The sequence below is a fragment of the Wallemia ichthyophaga genome, assembly GCF_000400465.1.
Source record: "Wallemia ichthyophaga EXF-994 unplaced genomic scaffold scaffold10, whole genome shotgun sequence".
NCBI lineage: Eukaryota > Fungi > Basidiomycota > Wallemiomycetes > Wallemiales > Wallemiaceae > Wallemia > Wallemia ichthyophaga.
The window spans coordinates 349,456-368,321 of record NW_008806283.1 but is presented as its reverse complement, the minus strand read 5'-3'; the positions used below and the strand labels follow the sequence as shown (position 1 = coordinate 368,321).

At 48.4% G+C, this 18,866-nt stretch overlaps 9 protein-coding genes across 9 annotated transcripts; 5 read left to right on the top strand and 4 right to left on the bottom strand.

Annotated features, from left to right (window-relative positions):
• Positions 1-54: 54 nt before the first annotated feature.
• J056_000609 (Serine/threonine-protein kinase srk1) lies at positions 55-2,124 on the bottom strand (the record flags this gene model as incomplete). Its single annotated transcript, XM_009270237.1, has 4 exons — positions 55-1,461; positions 1,515-1,816; positions 1,865-1,901; positions 2,080-2,124. 4 exons carry the CDS (start codon positions 2,122-2,124, stop codon positions 55-57), a joined length of 1,791 nt encoding a protein of 596 aa, XP_009268512.1.
• A 179-nt stretch (positions 2,125-2,303) lies between these two features.
• Positions 2,304-4,484, bottom strand: J056_000608 (Conserved oligomeric golgi family complex subunit 1; the record flags this gene model as incomplete). Its single annotated transcript, XM_009270236.1, has 1 exon — positions 2,304-4,484. The coding sequence occupies one exon, from the start codon at positions 4,482-4,484 to the stop codon at positions 2,304-2,306; it is 2,181 nt and encodes a 726-aa protein (XP_009268511.1).
• A 92-nt stretch (positions 4,485-4,576) lies between these two features.
• Positions 4,577-8,982, top strand: J056_000607 (Eukaryotic translation initiation factor 4 gamma; the record flags this gene model as incomplete). Its single annotated transcript, XM_009270235.1, has 4 exons — positions 4,577-4,784; positions 4,834-7,423; positions 7,476-8,566; positions 8,618-8,982. The coding sequence occupies 4 exons, from the start codon at positions 4,577-4,579 to the stop codon at positions 8,980-8,982; spliced, it is 4,254 nt and encodes a 1,417-aa protein (XP_009268510.1).
• A 168-nt stretch (positions 8,983-9,150) lies between these two features.
• Positions 9,151-10,321, top strand: J056_000606 (uncharacterized protein; the record flags this gene model as incomplete). The annotated part of the gene is made up of 4 exons (XM_009270234.1): positions 9,151-9,193; positions 9,243-9,824; positions 9,874-10,049; positions 10,094-10,321. 4 exons carry the CDS (start codon positions 9,151-9,153, stop codon positions 10,319-10,321), a joined length of 1,029 nt encoding a protein of 342 aa, XP_009268509.1.
• Positions 10,322-10,657: 336 nt separating this feature from the next.
• Positions 10,658-13,115, top strand: J056_000605 (Protein phosphatase 1 regulatory subunit 12A; the record flags this gene model as incomplete). The annotated part of the gene is made up of 2 exons (XM_009270233.1): positions 10,658-10,706; positions 10,756-13,115. 2 exons carry the CDS (start codon positions 10,658-10,660, stop codon positions 13,113-13,115), a joined length of 2,409 nt encoding a protein of 802 aa, XP_009268508.1.
• A 41-nt stretch (positions 13,116-13,156) lies between these two features.
• On the top strand, positions 13,157-13,669 carry J056_000604 (uncharacterized protein; the record flags this gene model as incomplete). Its single annotated transcript, XM_009270232.1, has 1 exon — positions 13,157-13,669. The coding sequence occupies one exon, from the start codon at positions 13,157-13,159 to the stop codon at positions 13,667-13,669; it is 513 nt and encodes a 170-aa protein (XP_009268507.1).
• A 93-nt stretch (positions 13,670-13,762) lies between these two features.
• On the top strand, positions 13,763-17,490 carry J056_000603 (Kinesin-like protein 6; the record flags this gene model as incomplete). Its single annotated transcript, XM_009270231.1, has 3 exons — positions 13,763-13,796; positions 13,843-14,855; positions 14,902-17,490. The coding sequence occupies 3 exons, from the start codon at positions 13,763-13,765 to the stop codon at positions 17,488-17,490; spliced, it is 3,636 nt and encodes a 1,211-aa protein (XP_009268506.1).
• A 219-nt stretch (positions 17,491-17,709) lies between these two features.
• J056_000602 (uncharacterized protein) lies at positions 17,710-18,125 on the bottom strand (the record flags this gene model as incomplete). Its single annotated transcript, XM_009270230.1, has 4 exons — positions 17,710-17,776; positions 17,824-17,911; positions 17,961-18,032; positions 18,086-18,125. The coding sequence occupies 4 exons, from the start codon at positions 18,123-18,125 to the stop codon at positions 17,710-17,712; spliced, it is 267 nt and encodes an 88-aa protein (XP_009268505.1).
• A 287-nt stretch (positions 18,126-18,412) lies between these two features.
• On the bottom strand, positions 18,413-18,754 carry J056_000601 (60S ribosomal protein L29-1; the record flags this gene model as incomplete). The annotated part of the gene is made up of 4 exons (XM_009270229.1): positions 18,413-18,436; positions 18,487-18,536; positions 18,585-18,688; positions 18,738-18,754. 4 exons carry the CDS (start codon positions 18,752-18,754, stop codon positions 18,413-18,415), a joined length of 195 nt encoding a protein of 64 aa, XP_009268504.1.
• Positions 18,755-18,866: the final 112 nt, after the last annotated feature.

Here is an 18,866-nt window from a genome sequence, read left to right as displayed (position 1 = left end):
GTCATGACAACATATAAATTTACTTAAAACAATATTCTTTCAGGTATACATTTCTTATTCCCGTGGCTTTGTCGATGCCTCTACAGCTGGTTCTACAGCCCCTTTCTTCTTCCTCTTATCAATCAGCGTCGCTGCACTCAAATCCAAGTCAAATGTCTTCCTTGGCTGTCTGTCGCGTGGTCCTGCCCTTCCATCGCCCAACTTTTCTGTGTGCTTCTTCTCCCTCTCTTGCTCCTTACTTTGCGTCTTCTTAATAGCTTCCTTCTGTCTAGCTGCATTTACAGCCGCTACTTTACGGTGATTTGACATATGTCCTGACATTTGCTGACTTTCATCTTCTTCCTCTTCTTCATTCAGGCTGCCAAGGAACCCACCGCCTCCGCTTGGTTTGCCTTTGCGACGTCCTTCTTCTTCGGCTCTGTGTACCGCATATGTCACATCGAATGCTTCCTTCAGTTGCGCAACACCAGGAGATGGCATTGCCTTTCTGTTGCCTCCCATTGCACTAAACATTGGTGAATCAAGTGGCGTTGGTGGTGGTCTCTTTTCTTCAGCTCTACCAGTCGAACTACCTTGCATCCATGGGTGTGCAAAGAAGTCATTAATATCGTAACGCTTCCTTGGATCTACACAGAGCAAGTGAGATATCAAATCCTTTGAAGAGTCAGATATTCCATCCCACCATGGACTAAGGAATGTGAATTGCGCTCTAGCAACTTTCTCTGTCAAGACCTGTATAGACTCATCGTAGAATGGTGGGAATCCACATAATATGGTGTATAAAACACATCCAAGTGCCCACATATCCACAGATTGTGAGTATCTCTCATCCTTTACAATCTCAGGTGCAGTGTAACCAACAGTTCCACACGGTGTCATAGTTTGCTGATCCCAAACAACCTTGGATAAACCAAAGTCTGCAATTTTTACTTTACCGATTTCACCACCACCAATGCCTGGTTTAAATTCACCTTCATCCATCTTATCCTCATCGAAAGGCTTCTTTTGAGGTGTTTTTGAAGGAAAAATTTCAATCCTATCAAAAAGAATATTTTCAGGTTTAATATCACGATGAACGACACCAGCTTCATTGTGAAGGTATCTAATGCCATCAGCAACCTGAGTGATGACATGTCTAGCCAATTCCTCACTAAAGTATGTGAGTTTAACGATCTGATGAAACAGTTCACCGCCTTCAGAAAGTTCTAACACCAAGTGATAATACTCTTTTGAGTCGATGAAAGTGAGAAGCTTGATAATGTTTTCATGCCTCACAGCTCTCATAATTTGAACTTCTTTAAGAATGTTTGAGCGTTGATGACTGGAGAGCTCGTACTTTCTAACGACCTTGATAGCGACCTTCTGATGATTCTTTGTGTCCAAAGCCTTGTATACGTTTGAGAATGCACCGTCACCCATTTTGTCGATAATCTCATACTGCTCTAAACCAGGATAAGAAGGCTGTGGGGGAGTGTGAGTGGGGTCGCTTGTAGCTATATAGCACGCCAGCATACCATCTTAGATCTCTCCCTCCTTTCTTGCTCCACGATCATTTCAGCTTCACGTGCGTATTCTTCAGCCCTATTCTTCTCACGCTGCTCCTTCTGTTGCTGAGCATGAGCATGCTTCCTCTGCTCTTCTTCGTATGCGTTGTTTTGATTCATACGTTTTGGTACGTGTGAGAGCATATCGTTCATGGGGTCTTTATGTGATCGTTGGGGCTGCTGCTCTTGAGGAGGTGATTCCGGTTCATCAGACTCGAAATGCGTGTCCTTGTGATGCTTATCACGCTCATTGCGTCCGTGTCGTATCAAATCTGGTTCTATGTATCAGCATTTGAACCTTGCAAGTGACTTCTACCAACTTCTAAATACTTGTATAGCACCTGACCTGAATATAATCTATGAGCATCAAGGCTTCAAATCTAATAGCCATTTCCCACATTTATCTATACTTGTCTCTTGAGCGTTTATAACAAGAAATCCCTCTGGCGAGGTGGAGTTACAATGGTGGTTGGTGACATCATGGAATTTTTTTTACTTTCTTTCATATCGTATCCTAGGTTTTAAGTGAACTTACATTGGGCGTGTGTTCCTGCTGACCCTCCCTTCCCGAATTCTTCATGATATAATTTTAACGTCATACTGCTTATCTCGCATATGCCTTGAGTTCGTTAGTGTGAGCGTTTGGAGCTTGGTTTTGTTTTTGGTTCTTACTCCCACACGCATTTCGCATTTCGCATTTCGCATCTCACAGCTCCATGAAAATCTTCACATATCTTAGACACACGTACATACATTGCATTATAAAGCCAGCAAGTTGATCCTAGGCTTGAGATCTACAGTCGGCACAATCATTGAATTGAGATCAACCTTCATCTCCGGTGGTCCCAATCTCAGCAGCGGGTTGGGCTTGCTGCCAACACCACTTGCACCACCTGAACTATCTAGAGATGGCTTTTCAGGCGCATCGATAAGCGCACCCAGCATCAACTGAAACTTCTTGAGTGAATTGGTAGCTGCATCCAACATCGCAGCTCTTTCTTCTTCCTCCACTCTCACGTCCACCTCTACTCCACTGTACCCGCACAAGACGGCCAAGAAAGCGACATCGAATGCTTTCCGTGCGTTAGCCCGACCATCATGCTCCTGTTGATTGAAAATAGTCGACGTTCTTTGAGACAAGTTGGAAAGCACTTGATATAAAATGCTCCGTTTGTCACGCACGTGTAGCGAGATATTAGAAACGTCATGTGCAATGGTATAAAGCAGCTCAAAAAGCTCCGACGACGGCCCCTTTGGTATTTTAAACATCTTCGTATCTTCTTCGCCAACATGTAGCGTCTCCCACCTCGATTCATCCCCATCCAATTCACATTCGGTCCATTTAAAAGTGTCAGCTTTGAGGTGCTCATCAACGACATCCGCAGCCCACTTTTTTGTCACTTTATGTATGAGATTATCGTAATTCACTTGCAGCGTATCGCTAAGAGTTATGTTCTTGGCTATCCCTTCTTCCTCAGATAATGAGTCAAGTAGTTGTCGCAATACCATCAGCTGCCGTTTGCGCTGTGTCTGGTGCTCGTTTGATACTAGTGTGTCAAACGTGTTGGTCAATCTCTCAACAAAGCCATCCAACATGGCCTTGGCATGCTCTCTATAGACTCCCAACAATCCTTCCGATTGAAGAGTAGTGTCGGGAGCTACAACAAAGTCTACCACCTGATGGTGGATTGTCGCTGCTTGATTACTGATGATTTGTAAAATGTCACTGACTATTGAGATCCGTTTCGTTGTGAATGTCGCGATATTGATATCGTTGGGAAGCGGTGACAGTAGATTTGTGATCGGGTCGTTCTTGGAATTGGGTATATGGGTGACTGTGTTGATCGCCTTGTTTATCTTTGTTAAGGTTGTTTCTAAGAAATTGCTGTGCAGGTCTATCCAAAGAATTTGACAGCGTTCTTCCAGCAAACCAACGAAAAAGTCTTTTACAGTGGGAATGTTGGTAATCTCAACGATTGCTCGAAGTGGACATAGGTCTGGAATGCTCTTGACAGTAGACAAAAGACCAGAGTGAGGATCTAAAACCGTCCTTAAACTGCCTAAGCTGAAATCTGTCCATTTTGAAAGACTGCCTGTGATGAATTCTGTTGATAATTTTTCAAGTGGAGCAAAGTAAGGTGTGTAGTTGAGTAGCTGGTTGGGTATTCTGTGAGTGATAATCTCTGAGCCAGACAGTTGATCGATAAGACTCTTTGTGGTAATATCGGCAGTATTTTCACTGCATTGGTGTATGAAATTGCTCAAACCTTCCTCAATGTAGAGATTATAAACCAAGTCATGGGACTCATTGATAAGTTGAAGTGATTGGCTGATGACTGTTACCGGTGAAAGGTTGTTCTGTATGTGATTGAGCGCGACTGAACGCTGTTGTAGTAGCCTATCTAAAGATTGATTATACGTTGGGCTGTCGAGGAGGATGAGGCCGGTGAGAGTTCTCAAAGCATCTTGATAACTAATAGACTGCTTAATAAGAGATATGACGCCCTTTAAAACTATCTGCTGCTTCAGTTGTACCGTAGATTCATACTGAGACTTGAGAATGACGAGTTGATTGAGAGTTTCGGGATAATTTGTAGATAATTGTATATGAGTGATTCTAGCCAGAGAATACAACCAAGCGGAGTGCAGATGCTGATCATTTTCCATAAATCGCCAGATATTCTCGGTTGAATCGTGAACAAGCTTAACCAGAGCTGGAATTGGATCGATAGAGGTGGATGGAGGGGGTGTGCGAGGTCTAACACTACAATCCACACTTCTGATGCTATCAATGACGCGTTGTGCGCGGTGAAGCCCTCTATCGAGCTCAACCAAGGATTTGCTCACGCCGAGAACGTGCTTACAGCGATCGCCGAGGATAGCTTGGACTATAAGGCCACGCTTGTCGATCTCCTGGTCAATAACGCCCCACTCGCTCATTTGTTGAATTTTTTATTTATAATCAGCAAAAGGCAGTGAATCTAACCAAAACGACCAAGAGTTGTAAATTAAAGTTTTAAAAAGGTTTAGCTATGTCGAACCAGCCAAAGTTTAATTATGCGGCTGCAGCCAAAGCTAAACAGCAACAACGAGAGATGGGGCAGTTTGAGAAGCAGCCACCGACGCAGCCGAGATCTACGCAGACGACGCAGGCAGCTCCACAGCCCAACCAGCCCACGCAGTCCCAAGAGGCTGTGGACAATAAGAGCTCACAACCAGCTCCATCGCAGCCAAAAGCTGGTGAGTTTCGCCCAGATATCTCTATTCAATGCTTATACACAATTCACAGCCGGAGAAGGAAAATCTAAGCCAAAGAAGGAATTTAATCCCCACGCCTTCTTTACTGGCGGCGGCGGGGCTCAGCAGCAGCAGCAGCAGCAGCAGCAACCACAGCAAACACCACAGCAGCATCCACCCCCACAACACCCAGCTGCTCAATCAAAGCCTTCTCAAAACGGTGGCAGCCACCGTAACTCGGCCGATAGCCTCAGGTTGAACGCACAGCCCTTTAATCCACAGCAACAGAGCTATAGACCACCTCAGCCTTTCCAGCCACGCAATGTTGGTAAACCTCCCCAGAACCAGCGCAGTCCTCAGCCACACCACCAGCAGCTCAATCCACAACCCTACTTCCAGCCTGCTTACGGCACTGGCTACTACGATCCAAGCATGCAGGGCTACTACGTTGCTCCAGTGCAACCCACTGGCTGGGCTCAATACCCACAGCACCCCCAACACCCTCCACAGCACCCACCCCAACATCCTCCTCCACAGCACTTGCCACCAACCAGTCCTTCTGCTCCTCAAGTCTCTCTGCCTGGTTCTACTGGCTCTAGGAATGGTCCTTCCCCCCCAACCATTCCAGCGACTCCACGTGCTCCCTCCTCCACCACCTCTCCAAGGCCTCCTTTCACTCCTTCAGCCAACGCTCCAATCTTCTCCCCTCCACAATCTGCCACCTCCCCTCCACCAGGCTCCTCTATGTCTCCTTCTGCTGCTCCTTTCGCCATGCCGCAGAGGAAGAGCGCTGCTATAAAGATTTCTAATGCTCAAGGTGAAAAAATTGACCTGAGCAACTTCAAGCACCAGCGCCAGAGCTCGTCTATTCCTTCGATAGCTTCAGTTGAGGCTGCTGCCCCTGAGCCCTCAGCTTACGTAAAGCCTCCTCCACGCACTGCTATCAGACTCGAGTCTGAAGAAGCCAAAGCTAAGCGTTTGGCTGACGAGGCCAACCTTGATGCTGAGAGGAAGAAGGATGACGAGAAGAAGATTGCCGATGAGAAGAAGAAGCTTGATGATGAGAAAAAGAAGCTCGATGACGAGAAAAAGAAGCTCGAAGATGACAAGAAGGCTGCCGAAGAGCAAGCTAAGAAGATAGAAGACGAAAAGAAGGCCACTGAGGCTGCCCAAGCTGCTGAAAAGAAGATGCAGGAAGAGAAAATTAAAGCTGATGAAGCTGCAAAGGCTAAAGCTGCAACTGAAGAAAAGAGCAAGGCAGATGAAGCCGCTACAAAGCCATCACTCAAGGAGGCTAACACTGAAAAGCTCTCCAAGGAGCAAGTCAACATGCTTGCCGAAGAAAAGATGGCTACTGAAGGTAGCACTCCAGCCACCTCCCTCGATCACGCCAAAAAAGACTTCCCTAAGGAAGAACAACAGAAAGAACTCATCTCCAAGATTGCCCCTGCCACAGAATCTGTATCAACCCCTGCTGTCGAGAGCGACAAGCAATTACCAAAAACTGATACCTCTCCAGCTCAGGATGACCAACCACAAGCAGAATCCTCTCAAAAACCTTCACAAGCACTTGGCTCTGCTAGGAGAATAGACGACCTCAACAAGGTTTCCTACCCTGGCGATATCAAGTCTCCAAATGCAGAGCTTAACAAGCAAGCACGTCCTGGAAAATTCCGCTACGACAGGGACTTCTTGATGCAATTCATGTCTGTGTTTACAGACAAGCCAGCTAGTATGCCATCACTTGATGCGATTGGTTTGGAACCTGACCAAGGTATGGGATTCGGTGGAAGATCTTCATCAGGCAGACAAGGCAGCAGAGGTGGTATGGGACGCTCATCAGGATTCGGAAAGCAAGGAGGATTTGGTCAATTCTCTGATGTTTCATCCAGAGGTACTTCTTCCGCTGAGCGTTTCGCTAGATCACAGGCAGCTGGTGCATTTGCTGGTCAGCCAATGTCAAGAACTAATTCATCTCACCGTGGTATGGCCAGGGAGGCCTCTGGCGGTGGTAGGAATAGATCGCAGCGTGGCAAGCAACGTGATGGCAGAGGTGGTCAGTCATCTACACCACTTGCCGATGCCCTCGGTTCAGTAGCACCACTTGAGAAGAGTGAAAATGCATGGACACCTCAAGCTATCAAGAACAGATCACAAGGTGTCAGACCAGGCCTCAACGTTGATGAGAATGACCCAGCCTTTATTGAAAAGAAGGTTAAGGGTTTGCTCAACAAGCTTACAATTGAGAAGTTTGATTCAATCTCTAACCAATTGATTGCATACGCCAACAAGTCCGAGACGGAAGATGACGGTAGGACGCTTAGACTGGTTATTAGATTGGTCTTTGAAAAAGCAACTGATGAGGCTGTGTGGTCTGAGATGTACGCCAGACTCTGTCGCAAGATGTACGATCAGTTGTCGGAGCATATCTCAGATAAGGATCAGCCAAGTACAACGACAGGTGGTCGCTTATTCAGAAAGTACTTGTTGACGAGATGTCAAGAAGACTTTGAGAAGGGCTGGTCAGACAAGGAGGCAGCATCTAAAGCAGCTGCTGAGAAGATGGCTGAGGACCACGCTAAACTTCAAGCTAACGAGGAAGCCGAGGCTGATGTTGCCAAGGGTGGACAACCAAAGGCTGAGTGAGTTTTTTTTTTGCTTCAACAGATAATGAGCAAAGCTAACACGTTCTAGTGCTCAAACACTCTCTGATGAATACTACGCTGCTCAGAAGGCCAAGCGTAGAGGTTTGGGATTGATTAGATTCATTGGTGAACTCTTCAAGCTCACACTGCTCACATCAAAGGTCATGCATCTTTGTATTATGCAGCTCTTGACTAGGCAAGGTGAAGACGTTGAAGAAGATGATATTGAATCGCTCGCCAAGTTGATGACGACAGTTGGTGGGTTGTTAGAAACGCCAGAAGCAAAGAAGAATATGGATGCGTACTTCTCACGTATGGAGGGTATTGTAGAAAATCAAAACACATCATCAAGATTGCGCTTCATGTTGATCGACGTGATAGAATTGCGCACACACAACTGGATAACCAGACATAAGGACGCTGGACCAAAGTCTATTGCGCAGATCCACAAGGATGCCGCGAACCAGAGAGCGCAATCTGCAGCCGATGCCAACATTGCACTGAGCAGAGGCACATCGAACCGTGGACCAGTGAGACAAGAGAGCTCGCGCGGGCCATCGAGGAGAGGTCAACCAAGAGGACCACCAGTGCAAGAGGAGAAGGGAGGAGGAGATGGATGGAACACGATCGGCAGTGGTGCTGCTGCTGGTGGTGGTAGTGGTGGACAGAAGGCATCACAACCATCGGGAAACCTCAGCCAATTTGGACAATTCTCCTCAAAGGGTGGAGCTGCGGGCGCTGGTACTGGTACTGGTGCCGGTGCTAGCGGACAACAATCACAACAGCAACCATCGCAGTTCGGTCCTACTAGCGTTTTTACTAAGAAGGGCGGTAGAGGACAAGGAGGATCTGGTGGAGCGTCTCCTTCTGGATTGGCCTCGCCTATGCTTTCTGAGGGCAAGTCACCTGCTGTGAGCAGAACAAACAGTAGTGGTAACATGTTCAGTCTGCTTGAAGCTCAAGACCAGGCTCAGAATGAAGAGCAGCCGCAGAGGAAGAAGCTCAACTTGCTTCCACGTTCAGCAACGAAGGGCGATGTTGAGGAGGAGCAGGATGAAACCCCAGCTTCAGCATCAGGAGGCAAGGATGAAATTAGTGATGATAAAGCCAAGCAGATGGTTAAGACAATGATCGAGGAGTGTAAGTGAGAACATTTGCGCAGTAGTGATATGCTAACACATAGCAACACAGTCTACTCGCTCAAGAAAGTGTCAGAAGGATTAGAGTCATTTAAGGAGCTCCCTAATGAACACAAACCAAAGCTGATCGAGCAGCTTATTGATCGGTCGTTGAATGGGAAGAAGGAGACAGTTGAGCTCACGGCAGAGTTGATTGCGGCGGCAGTCGATGATAAGTTGGTCGAACAAACTCAATTAGAAAGCGAAATCGGAAACATGATGGAGTTTATTGAAGATATCGCAATCGATGTGCCAAACGCATACGAGTTCATGGGTTGTCTCATCAAAGCGTCCAAGTTTGACGAAAAGACTACCGACAGAGTACTTGGAAAGAGTGGTTCTGATGGAGCAAGCGAGAAGCTGAAAAAGTATATTTAACAAGACTAATTCCAACGGAAAAATTTCTCGCTTTTACTTTGTTGTGATACGCGTATGATAATAAGTTTGCATGATGAATAAGTTTGCATGATTCTAGATTTTAATGAATAAGTGAATGCCGATTGCGTTGTAGGAGCATACGTATGACGTACGTCTTCTCATTCCATCATGACGGGCAGGAGAATTACAATACTAGGATCAGGCTTCGTTGGTAAGCTGGAGGTGGTGCATTCAGAGAAAGATCTAATAATCAACGCCAGCCAGCAACATAGCTCAAGCACTGAGAGGGAGATTCCCAGAAGCCACGGTAAACCTCGGATCACGGCAAACGACGCCAAAGGTGGATGTGACAGATATAGAGACGGTTCGCAGTGCCGTGAAAGGATCAGATACGGTGATAAATACGGTTGGACTGTTGCAAGCCTCGCCACAGGTGTTTGACAAGGTGCAGCATGAGGGAGCGCACAACGCGGCACAGGCAGCATCAGAGAATGCATCGGCGTATATACAAATATCAGCCATTGGATCAGATGTTAATTCCAGGCTGCCTTATGCGCTCACCAAAGCGAAAGGCGAAGAAGCTGCGAGGAAGGAGTGCAAGAATGCGACTATTATACGACCATCACTGGTATTCGGATCGGGCGATAGCTTCTTTAATAGATTCAGCACTCTGTCCAAGTACTTGCCGTTCCTGCCGGTTTTCGGCGACGGCAAGACACTGTTTCAGCCGGTTTACGTTGGAGATGTGGCGCAAGCGGTCGCTGTATCAGCGAGTGCAGTGGAAGATGGCCAGATAGGCGAGCGGGTGAATGGGAAAACGATAGAAGCTGGTGGGCCTGAGGGTGAGTAATTGGGGGATGAGACTTAATAACCGACTGATGACCGGATTAGTGTTCACATATCGACAAATTATGGAATTAGTGCTTAATTACAATGGTCGCAGCCGCGCTATCATACCAATACCGTGGCTGGTGGCGAAAATGCAGGCGGGGATCATAGAGAGACTGCCGGTACCAGCGCTGTTATCAATCACACGTGATCAGGTGGAGCAGCTGAAGAGCAACAATGTGGGTGGAGTGAATTGGCTCACGCGTCGCTAACCATTGTGCAGATAGTCACACCACAGCACGAGAGAGGTGCTGATCAGGCCAGTTTTAGGGAGCTGCTGCAGGACTTTGCAGGTGTACAGCCTAGGAGTGTGCATGACGTCCTCCCAACATATCTTTCTCCCCAAGGACATCCAGCGAGGATGAGAAGCGGCAAGGAGGATGCGGAGAGGTGTAAGGAGGAGGACAAGAGGAAGAAGAGAGAGGAATTGAAGAATAAGAGCAGCTATTGAGTACACCCGATTACACCCGAGTGCACCCGCTAACCACTGGATAAACGCACTAAAAACTCAACAAATCCCCTGGTTGCTTCCGAAATTATGTAAAGTTTCTATAAATGTAAATAAGTTTAATGACGTCATTTTAGTGAATCACGGGAATTAAATATTACTTATGATAACAGGATAACGTAATATCGGCATCAATGAAGAGTGCGCTGTGCCTGTGAGATGTGCCTTGTGAGTTTGGGGAAATAAAAAATAATTTCAGCCTGTTCACGCCCATCGCCTAAAATGGAAGTGTTATCTCACCTGCTAAATATCTTGGTGGAGAACGGCGAGGATGGTAAAATGAGAAATTTGAATAAAATCGAAGCAAAGTACAACGTGGTTACAGAGTGTGAGATGAGTTTATTTGAGTGTGTTTAGCAGCTGCTGATTTCTTCTAGACACAAATCTAAATCTCCATCAAGCTGCCTTTTCCAATGACGTTGGATCAGCTGCATTTGCGTTGCGTAACGGACAACCAGTCAATAGCGTTTATAAAGGTACTCTCCCAATACACGCCGCTGCTCTTGCCGCTTCCAAGGATGTCCTCAAAATGTTGATTGATGCCGGCGCGGATGTAAACGCGGCGCGACTAGCAAAGAATATCGGCGCACCCAAAGAATCTCATCTCCATCACTCCCACACGGATCTATCTCCAGGCACGACGGGTTCCACAGCGCTTCACTATGCAGCTGGCAGTGGTCACCTCGCTATCGTCATCACGCTGTTAGAACACGGCGCAGACAGCAACAGGCTCGACAAGAATGGTCAGCTTCCAGCTACACTCGCTCTTCACTGCGGTTTCAGGGATGTTGTTCACTTGCTCGTCAATCACACTATGAAGACGTCGCAAACGCCAGACGAGGCTATTGACGCATTGGAGGATAAGATAGTGCGTGAAGAGCAGTCTAAACATCGCAGACCATCCCTCCCATCGATCATCGAACAGTCGTCGTCGACGATTAGGAATTCTACCAGCTCAATTCGAAGGAGCAATAGGAATAGGCGTTATAGCCATTCTGAGAGCCTCGCTAATGTACTCGAAGGGGGTAGCTCGTCGGGATCGCTGGGATCACCGCGAACACCACAAACACCACAAACAAACGCACAAGCACCTCACACACCCATCAAAGAGAGCTTTAACTTGAATCGAGCAGGTGAAACCTTCTCATCAGAGAATGTAAACGAGGTTATTAGCCTTAATCACGATAATGGGCAGCAACAACAACAACAACAACAATCACAATCACAGCCACAGCCACCACCGCAACACAGCCTCAGACGGCTAGTGAGCAAGCAGTCCCTCGCTAGTCTATTCAGCAGGTCCAAGACAGATGCAGGGAAAGGACAGGAAACCTTGAGCGATGGAGGAGATGGAGATGAGTATGCAACTCGAGCGCGTTCCAACAGCAACTCGTCGCTATCGCCCAACACCTCAGTGCCGTCGTCACCTCTCAAAAAAGGGGAGCGGGTGAGGGAGGTGAGCGGGAATAACAATGGTAGAAGTGTGAGTGTGAGTGGTGGTGGGAGTGCTGGCAGTACTAGCCATGCTATACAAGACAATGACGTAGCACACTCACACTCACAACCACCACAACTACCACTACCACAACCACTCCACCACCGCCATCGCACCAACACGGTGTCCACCATATCCACGACAAACACGCGTTCAACGAATGCTCAACTGTCAGCAACAGACGACAACAGCTCGCACACGAGCGCGAGTCAAGCGAATCAGGCTAATTATGCAGACGTCGTACTTAAGATACCGATGAATCAGTCACAGCATGCCAGAGAGGCGCATGCAGATAGACGGGAGAAACGACGGGCGGCGATGCGACAACAAAGTGCGACATCGTTTAATGGGGTCGGGAACGGAAGTGGGAGTGCAAGTATAAATCAGTCGACACACTCATCACAATCACATTCACCACACTTATCAGACCCTTTGCACTCAACGCACCCTCACTCATCACACCCCTCTCACCCCTCTCACCCCTCTCACCCCTCTCACACTCACCGCTTCGCTAATCTGCAGGAGCTGCCTCTGGCAGAGCAGGAAGAACGCGTGAGCTCAGCGCAGGCTGCGGAAATGGTGAAACGGGTGCAGAAAGAGTTGCTGACGCTGGCAGAGAAGGGGAAAGCGCCGAATGCGGTGGATAATCGCAGACAGGGGAGCGGAGGGAGTGAAGGGGTTGAAGAAAACGACTTGATGGAGAGATTGCAGAGATACGGCGAGACATTGGCGTTGGAGAGGGAGGCGCGGAAGCGGGAGGAGGAGATGAATGGGGAAGGCAAGAAGAAGAGCAGAGAAGGGAGTGCAAGGAGTGTAGGTACTGCAGGTAATACAGGTAATGCAGGTGATACAAGCAATCCAGCCAACATAGAAAACACAGCCAACACAGCCAACACAGCCAACACAGCCAACACAGAAAATCCACCCAAACCACACCACCCAACCAGGTTCACCCAATCAACCAACGCATTCGACTCACATATCGCCTCTCAGCCTCCCAAAGAAAGTGAAAAACGAAACACGCGCCACCAGACATCCATCGAGAAGAACAAACTGCGGCAGAGTCACAACACAGCAAAGAAGAATCATTACAGTGTTCGGACAGATGTGTTTCAGAATGACTTTGACAGCAAAGTACCCTCGCCTCTGCACGTATCGCATACGTCAGCCAAGAATACACCACGCTATTCGAAGCTGTTGAAGGGGATAAAGTATAGGCTTACGCATGGGTATGGGGGGTGAAAGGGAGAAGGGATTGTATTGATTGTATGCATATGACGACGATGACGACACAAGGCGGGAATAGAGAGACAGAGAGCAATGTGATAAGGCTCACCATCCCAGAAAGATCATTCCCAATTGTATTTTGTGCTTCTCTGGTTGGATTCTCGCTTGGGAGCTATAGAGGGGGAAGATTGGCGGGTAAAAAGTTTTTAGCAGAGAATGCACACAGGGCGCCAAAGACGGTGCAAGGGTGGTACTTCTACAATAAGACGAAGAATTACAAGATAATGCAAATGAGCCTGAAGAATGGCTTGGTGGATGGTAGTAAGATGGGGGGAATTGGGTTGCTGTGGGTGCTGGGGAGCGTGGGCGCAGAGAAGGCGCGCCAGAGAGCGGGCCTGGGGGACAGCGTGTACAGGCCCATCGATGATCTCAGTGGATCGCTCAGCACCGTCGCAGCAACGTCCATCGTCTACAAATTAAAAACACCGGCGATCAAGCGACTTACCGGAATCGCCGTGCTTGCGAGTGTATCCATGTCCACGCTCATCCAACTCAAACAAATTTTGTAAATTATTTTCATTTGTCTATTCATCTCTTTACATCTCGCTGCCACGCGGACACAGCGAGGATAGAAATACAGATAAAAAACGCGTGTTAAGTCGATGACATCCACCGACTCATCCATATCCGTCTCCGGTGCGCTCAGTGTTGCTGTCCGTCTTCGTCTCTCACGCCATCCCAGTACGCGTCAGACCACTGACAAACAAGGAAAGCGGCTTAATCGAGCCTCTGTCCACCAACGCATTCTCCTCAGACGCGTCCCTCTCTTACACTCCCCAAAAACACCCAGTTCGCTCTTCTAGGCGTATCATCGATGTTTTGGACGATAGAGTACTCATCTTTGATCCCCCTGACAACGACCCCACTCGGTCTTTTCAGAATATGGGTTTTACTCGGCCTGGAATGAAACGCTACAAAGACCAGCGATACGCGTTTGATCGCGTCTTTTCTGAGCCCACCACCCAACAACACGTCTTCCACGACTCCACTCTCCCTCTCATCGACGGCGTCCTCGATGGCTACAACGCTACCGTCTTTGCTTACGGCGCTACTGGCTGTGGAAAGACCCACACCATCTCCGGCACTCCAAACGATCCAGGCATCATCATTCGCACCATGAACGAGCTTTTTACGCGCATCCACCACCTTGAATCCACGCACAACGTTCAAATCAGCCTCAGTTACCTCGAGATTTACAACGAAATGATACGCGATTTGCTCGCTCCACCTGACTCAAAAGCACCGCGTTCTGGTCTGGCATTGCAGGAGAGCGCTGGTCATAAAATTAGCGTAGCTGGTCTATCCGAACACCACCCAGATTCCCCTGAACAAGTCCTTCTCATGATCCTTGACGGTAACAAAAAACGCACTATGAGCCCTACGATGGCAAACGCAACCTCTTCACGCTCCCACGCTGTTCTCCAAATCAACGTTAAGAAGAGACAGGTGGGGCATGACAGCGAGCAGTGTGCGACGCTCTCCATCATCGATTTGGCGGGTAGTGAGAGAGCATCAGCGACGCAAAATAGCGGTAAACGTATGACTGAGGGGGCTAACATTAACAAGAGTCTACTAGCTTTAGGTAATTGCATCAACGCTCTCTGTGAGGGTGTCAAAGGACATATACCCTACCGCAATTCCAAGTTGACGCGCTTGTTGAAATTCAGTCTGGGTGGTAATTGCCGTACTGTCATGGTGTGTCGTGATGTTATTGTTATGCCTCACTCTAATACTTTCACAGATCGTCTGTGTCTCTCCCTTCTCGCAGCACTACGAAGACACGCAGAACACACTCAAGTATGCCAATCGCGCCAAGAATATCAAGACAAAAGTGTCCAAGAACATCATCAACGTCGATCGACATGTGCGTGAGTATGTGCAGATGATAGCCGAGCTGCGCGAGCAAAATGGGAAGCTACAGGGAGTGATAGACAGTCGAAGCGACGAGCTGAGTGTAGCTGATCAGCGCAAAAGGCAGTACAACTATGAGGAGATGGTGCGAGTGAAGAGCGACATAACTGAAAAACTCCAAGCGACACTTCCCTCCATAACGAAAGGGGCGGCATGGGAAGCCTTATTGCTTACATCGACAATGCGCGCCCAGCCTCTCGAAATGCGTCTGGGGGTGCTGAACGCCGAACCCTCTGCACACATCCACGAAATAGCCCTCCTATCAAGCATGCTCCGTCCACTAGCTAAAGTTTTGGCACCGCATAGCGCCGCTCGAGGGCATATTTCTAGCGCACAGAAAAATATGGCCGTTCTCGAAGCTACCCTCCGCGCTATAGAGGAGAAGCGGTATGATGGAATGGATGAGCACACTACAATGCAGATCCGACAAGCCGCTCAAGGTTGTCGCGACAAGGTGCAACTCGAGTCGGAGAAAGCCCGTGTAGATATCCTTAAAAACGCCCTTGGTGTCCTATCGACAGGGCTGAGTGGGACGACGAAGACGATCGCCCACCTCGCCCAGATCGGCAACAAGTTGATAGAAGATGTCAACAAGAAGCAGGTTGACTACAGTACGCATGTGGCTTATGCCAAATCCTTACAGGGTGAATTCGAGGAGAGTAACGCGTTGCTGAGTAGTATCAACTCCAACGATGAACTACCACCACCTATCGCTGCCGTAACGTCGCCTATTCGCGGCTCGTACAGACAGGATATGCTCTCGGCTAACTCCCCCTTCAACCCTCCACCTCCCCTCACCGTTAACCTTAAGAGCCTTTCCCCGTCTAGCATCCCCCAGCCGGGACTGGTGGAGCCTGAATCACTCGGTCAGGGCACGCATGGCACGCATGGTTTGCGTCATGTCCGCAACGCTATGGGAAGTCTCAGTGTTGGCAGTCCTAAACGAGTTCATAGGCGGCTGTCAAATTACGACGGTGGCGTGCAACCAGCGCATAACGCTCATTTCAAACCTCCACCTCCCCTTTCTTTCAGCGCTGCAGCAAGCGTTGCAGCCCACCCTACGCAACCAACACAACCAACTCAAACCACTCACAACATTCTTCCCCTCCCGAAGAAAAGCTTCCGGTGGAAAGACGAGGCGGGTGAGGGGGAGCTGTACGAGTCGCGGCGTCGCCAGAGTCTCGGGCGAAGCATTAAGCCGAAGACGACCGTCATTGGCGGTGGCAGTGGTGGCGAAATGGAGACGGACGACAACAAGAGTGACGGCGGCTGGGAGGATGATGAGCTTGAGCATGTAACTCACAGTGTAAATGAGAATGAGATCGACGGGGTGTTTGGCGGTGGTGGGGGTGTTGTACCCATGATTCAAGATGAGCCAGTGAGCGTGCCAGTGGCTCCAATTCAACATCAACCTCACTCTCACTCTCAAACGCAATCTCAAAATGCTACCGCTGCCGCTCACGCTTCTTCTCAACGCGGCCCTGTGCGACTAGAACAGCAGTCACAGCAGTCCTCACAAAAACCACCGCGCCGGATGAGCAGTAGCATGCGCCCACTCACCTCCAAGCCGCCGCTCGCGAAAAAGACGACGCTAAGTAATCTCGGCGAAGACGAGGAGGCGAGTTTCAGCGGCAGCAATAGCAATAGCAATAGCAAGGCACAGATGAGCAATGGGTCGCCGATGCGATTGTCGTCGCCCGCGAAACGTGTTGCGCTCCTCGATCTGAATGGCACTGGGAGCAATGGAGGTAATGGGAGTAGCAGCAGCAGCAGCAACACCAGCAACAGCAATAGCAGCAACACCACAACGAGCAGCACGGGCAGTCCAGGTAAACGCGCAGGTTTCGCAGCCCCCACTGCCAGCTCCGCCAGACGGCTATCCAAACTCCCCGAGCCGGGTATGAGTGGGAGTGGGAGTGGGAATATGAGTATGAGTATGAATGGAGGTGCAAACACGAGCAGCACGAATGCAGCCACTAGCGCTGGTACACCACGCACACGCAGATTACGCCGGGGTAGCAACATCGGTCCTATGCGAAGAGGTAGAGCGAGTCTGCTAGGGTCTGAGAGTGCTTATAACCACAGTCACCATATCGGGCAGAACGGGCATGCTCACAGTCAGCCTTCGCACGAGCAACCCAAATCGAAATCACAATCACACTCTCAGCCGCACAGCCACACCGTCACCAACTCATCCGCACAGTCCGGACCCGTGCGATTCAATCCAGGCAACAGCCTCAACAGCCGTAATGCACTCAAGAGCCCCCGTAAAGGCGGGAGACGGTCGCTGATGCCGTCGCGGCGAGGCAGCGTGGGTGTTGGTGCCGGTGTGGGTAACAATACCAACAGTACCCCCGCCTCACATGGGTTTGGCGATTTTAGCTTCACTGGCTCAGCTGCTAAGCCCGGTTGGAAGTGAAGAGAAAGGTGTTTGGAGTAACTTAGTGGATGCATTATATGCATTGCTTGCATTGCTTGTTTAACGACTGAGGAGGTTATACCAGATATTGATACTACTGTGTTGTTTTTTATGTCCAAAATGTACAAAATTTTCATCTTTCACACTTAGTTTTCAATAGACACAAGTTATGTATTAAGCAGTAGACAATATGGCTGTGAGGGAAGTTTGGGGGGAGAATTACTCTTTGTCCTGTATGATGTGAGCGGGATCGTGGGTGAGACGCTTATGCATACCTTGATAGGTACTGATGTGGCGTGTGAGAGTGTATTCAGCACATAACACTCGACTCACCTTCTTTGCCTGTAAGCTTCTTGTAGATTTTGCGAATTCTGGGCTTTGTTAGAGGCGCGTGTGTGCGTCTGCGCAGAGACATACCCGTCTGTAAAGTGAATTTAAGCAGGAAATCCAACAAAACACACCAGACTCACCAGAAATCTTTTCAACGGTTCCTCTTGATTGCTTGTGTCCCGCCTTGTTAGCAGCGAAGTCGACGCCCTTGTCTGTGGATAGGTGTGAGTGGGACACACGCACTTGTATAGCACCATTCACCCACCAAGTGCATCCATTTGGCCTGTTTGTTGTTCCGCGGACATTTCTGCGATGTTTTATGTCGTGGTGACTAAGTATTGTCCGACGAGTACTGCGTCGAGTTTAACCGATATCAGATTTTAGATTAATTATTAGGAATGTAACTTTGAATATTTCAGGCATCCGGACTAGTTGTTTCAGGAATGTTTACCAACCATATCACACTAAAGCATACACTATCAACTCAGTAGAAATTAAAGATTTTCACACTTGAATTTGTTTTTAGCTCAAAAATGAATATAAATCATTTTAGACAGTTTCATGCAAAGTCAGAGAGTTCCTTAAACTAATTTTAGTTTGATTCAACAGTTCCCTTCTGCGGTGTTCTTGTTAGCCGTGTATATCCTTCAGTAAGAACCAACCCACTCTGATAGCAAGTGCCTTCTTGATGTTACCTTGGGTTGCGTATCTTTGGTCTGGGAGGCATGTTAGCTGGATAAACAACCTGTAATCACACCACTCACTACGAAGGAACTTTGGATCAACACCCTTCTTGGATGGGTAACGAGCTCTTTGGGAGAACTTCAAGTTACGGTGAGCTTTGGCAGATTGGTTGTGGTTAGTGTGGCTGTTGGGTGTTAGACGCTTATAACACAATCAATACGCTCCAAACTGACTTCTTTGACTTGGCCATTCTTCTAAAGACCCTTGTAAGCTGCCATTACTCATATTTAATTTTCATTTACGCACCAGAAACCGTGAGCTAAGAAGAGAGAATATTGACTTCAAATCTGACTTGAGCGGGT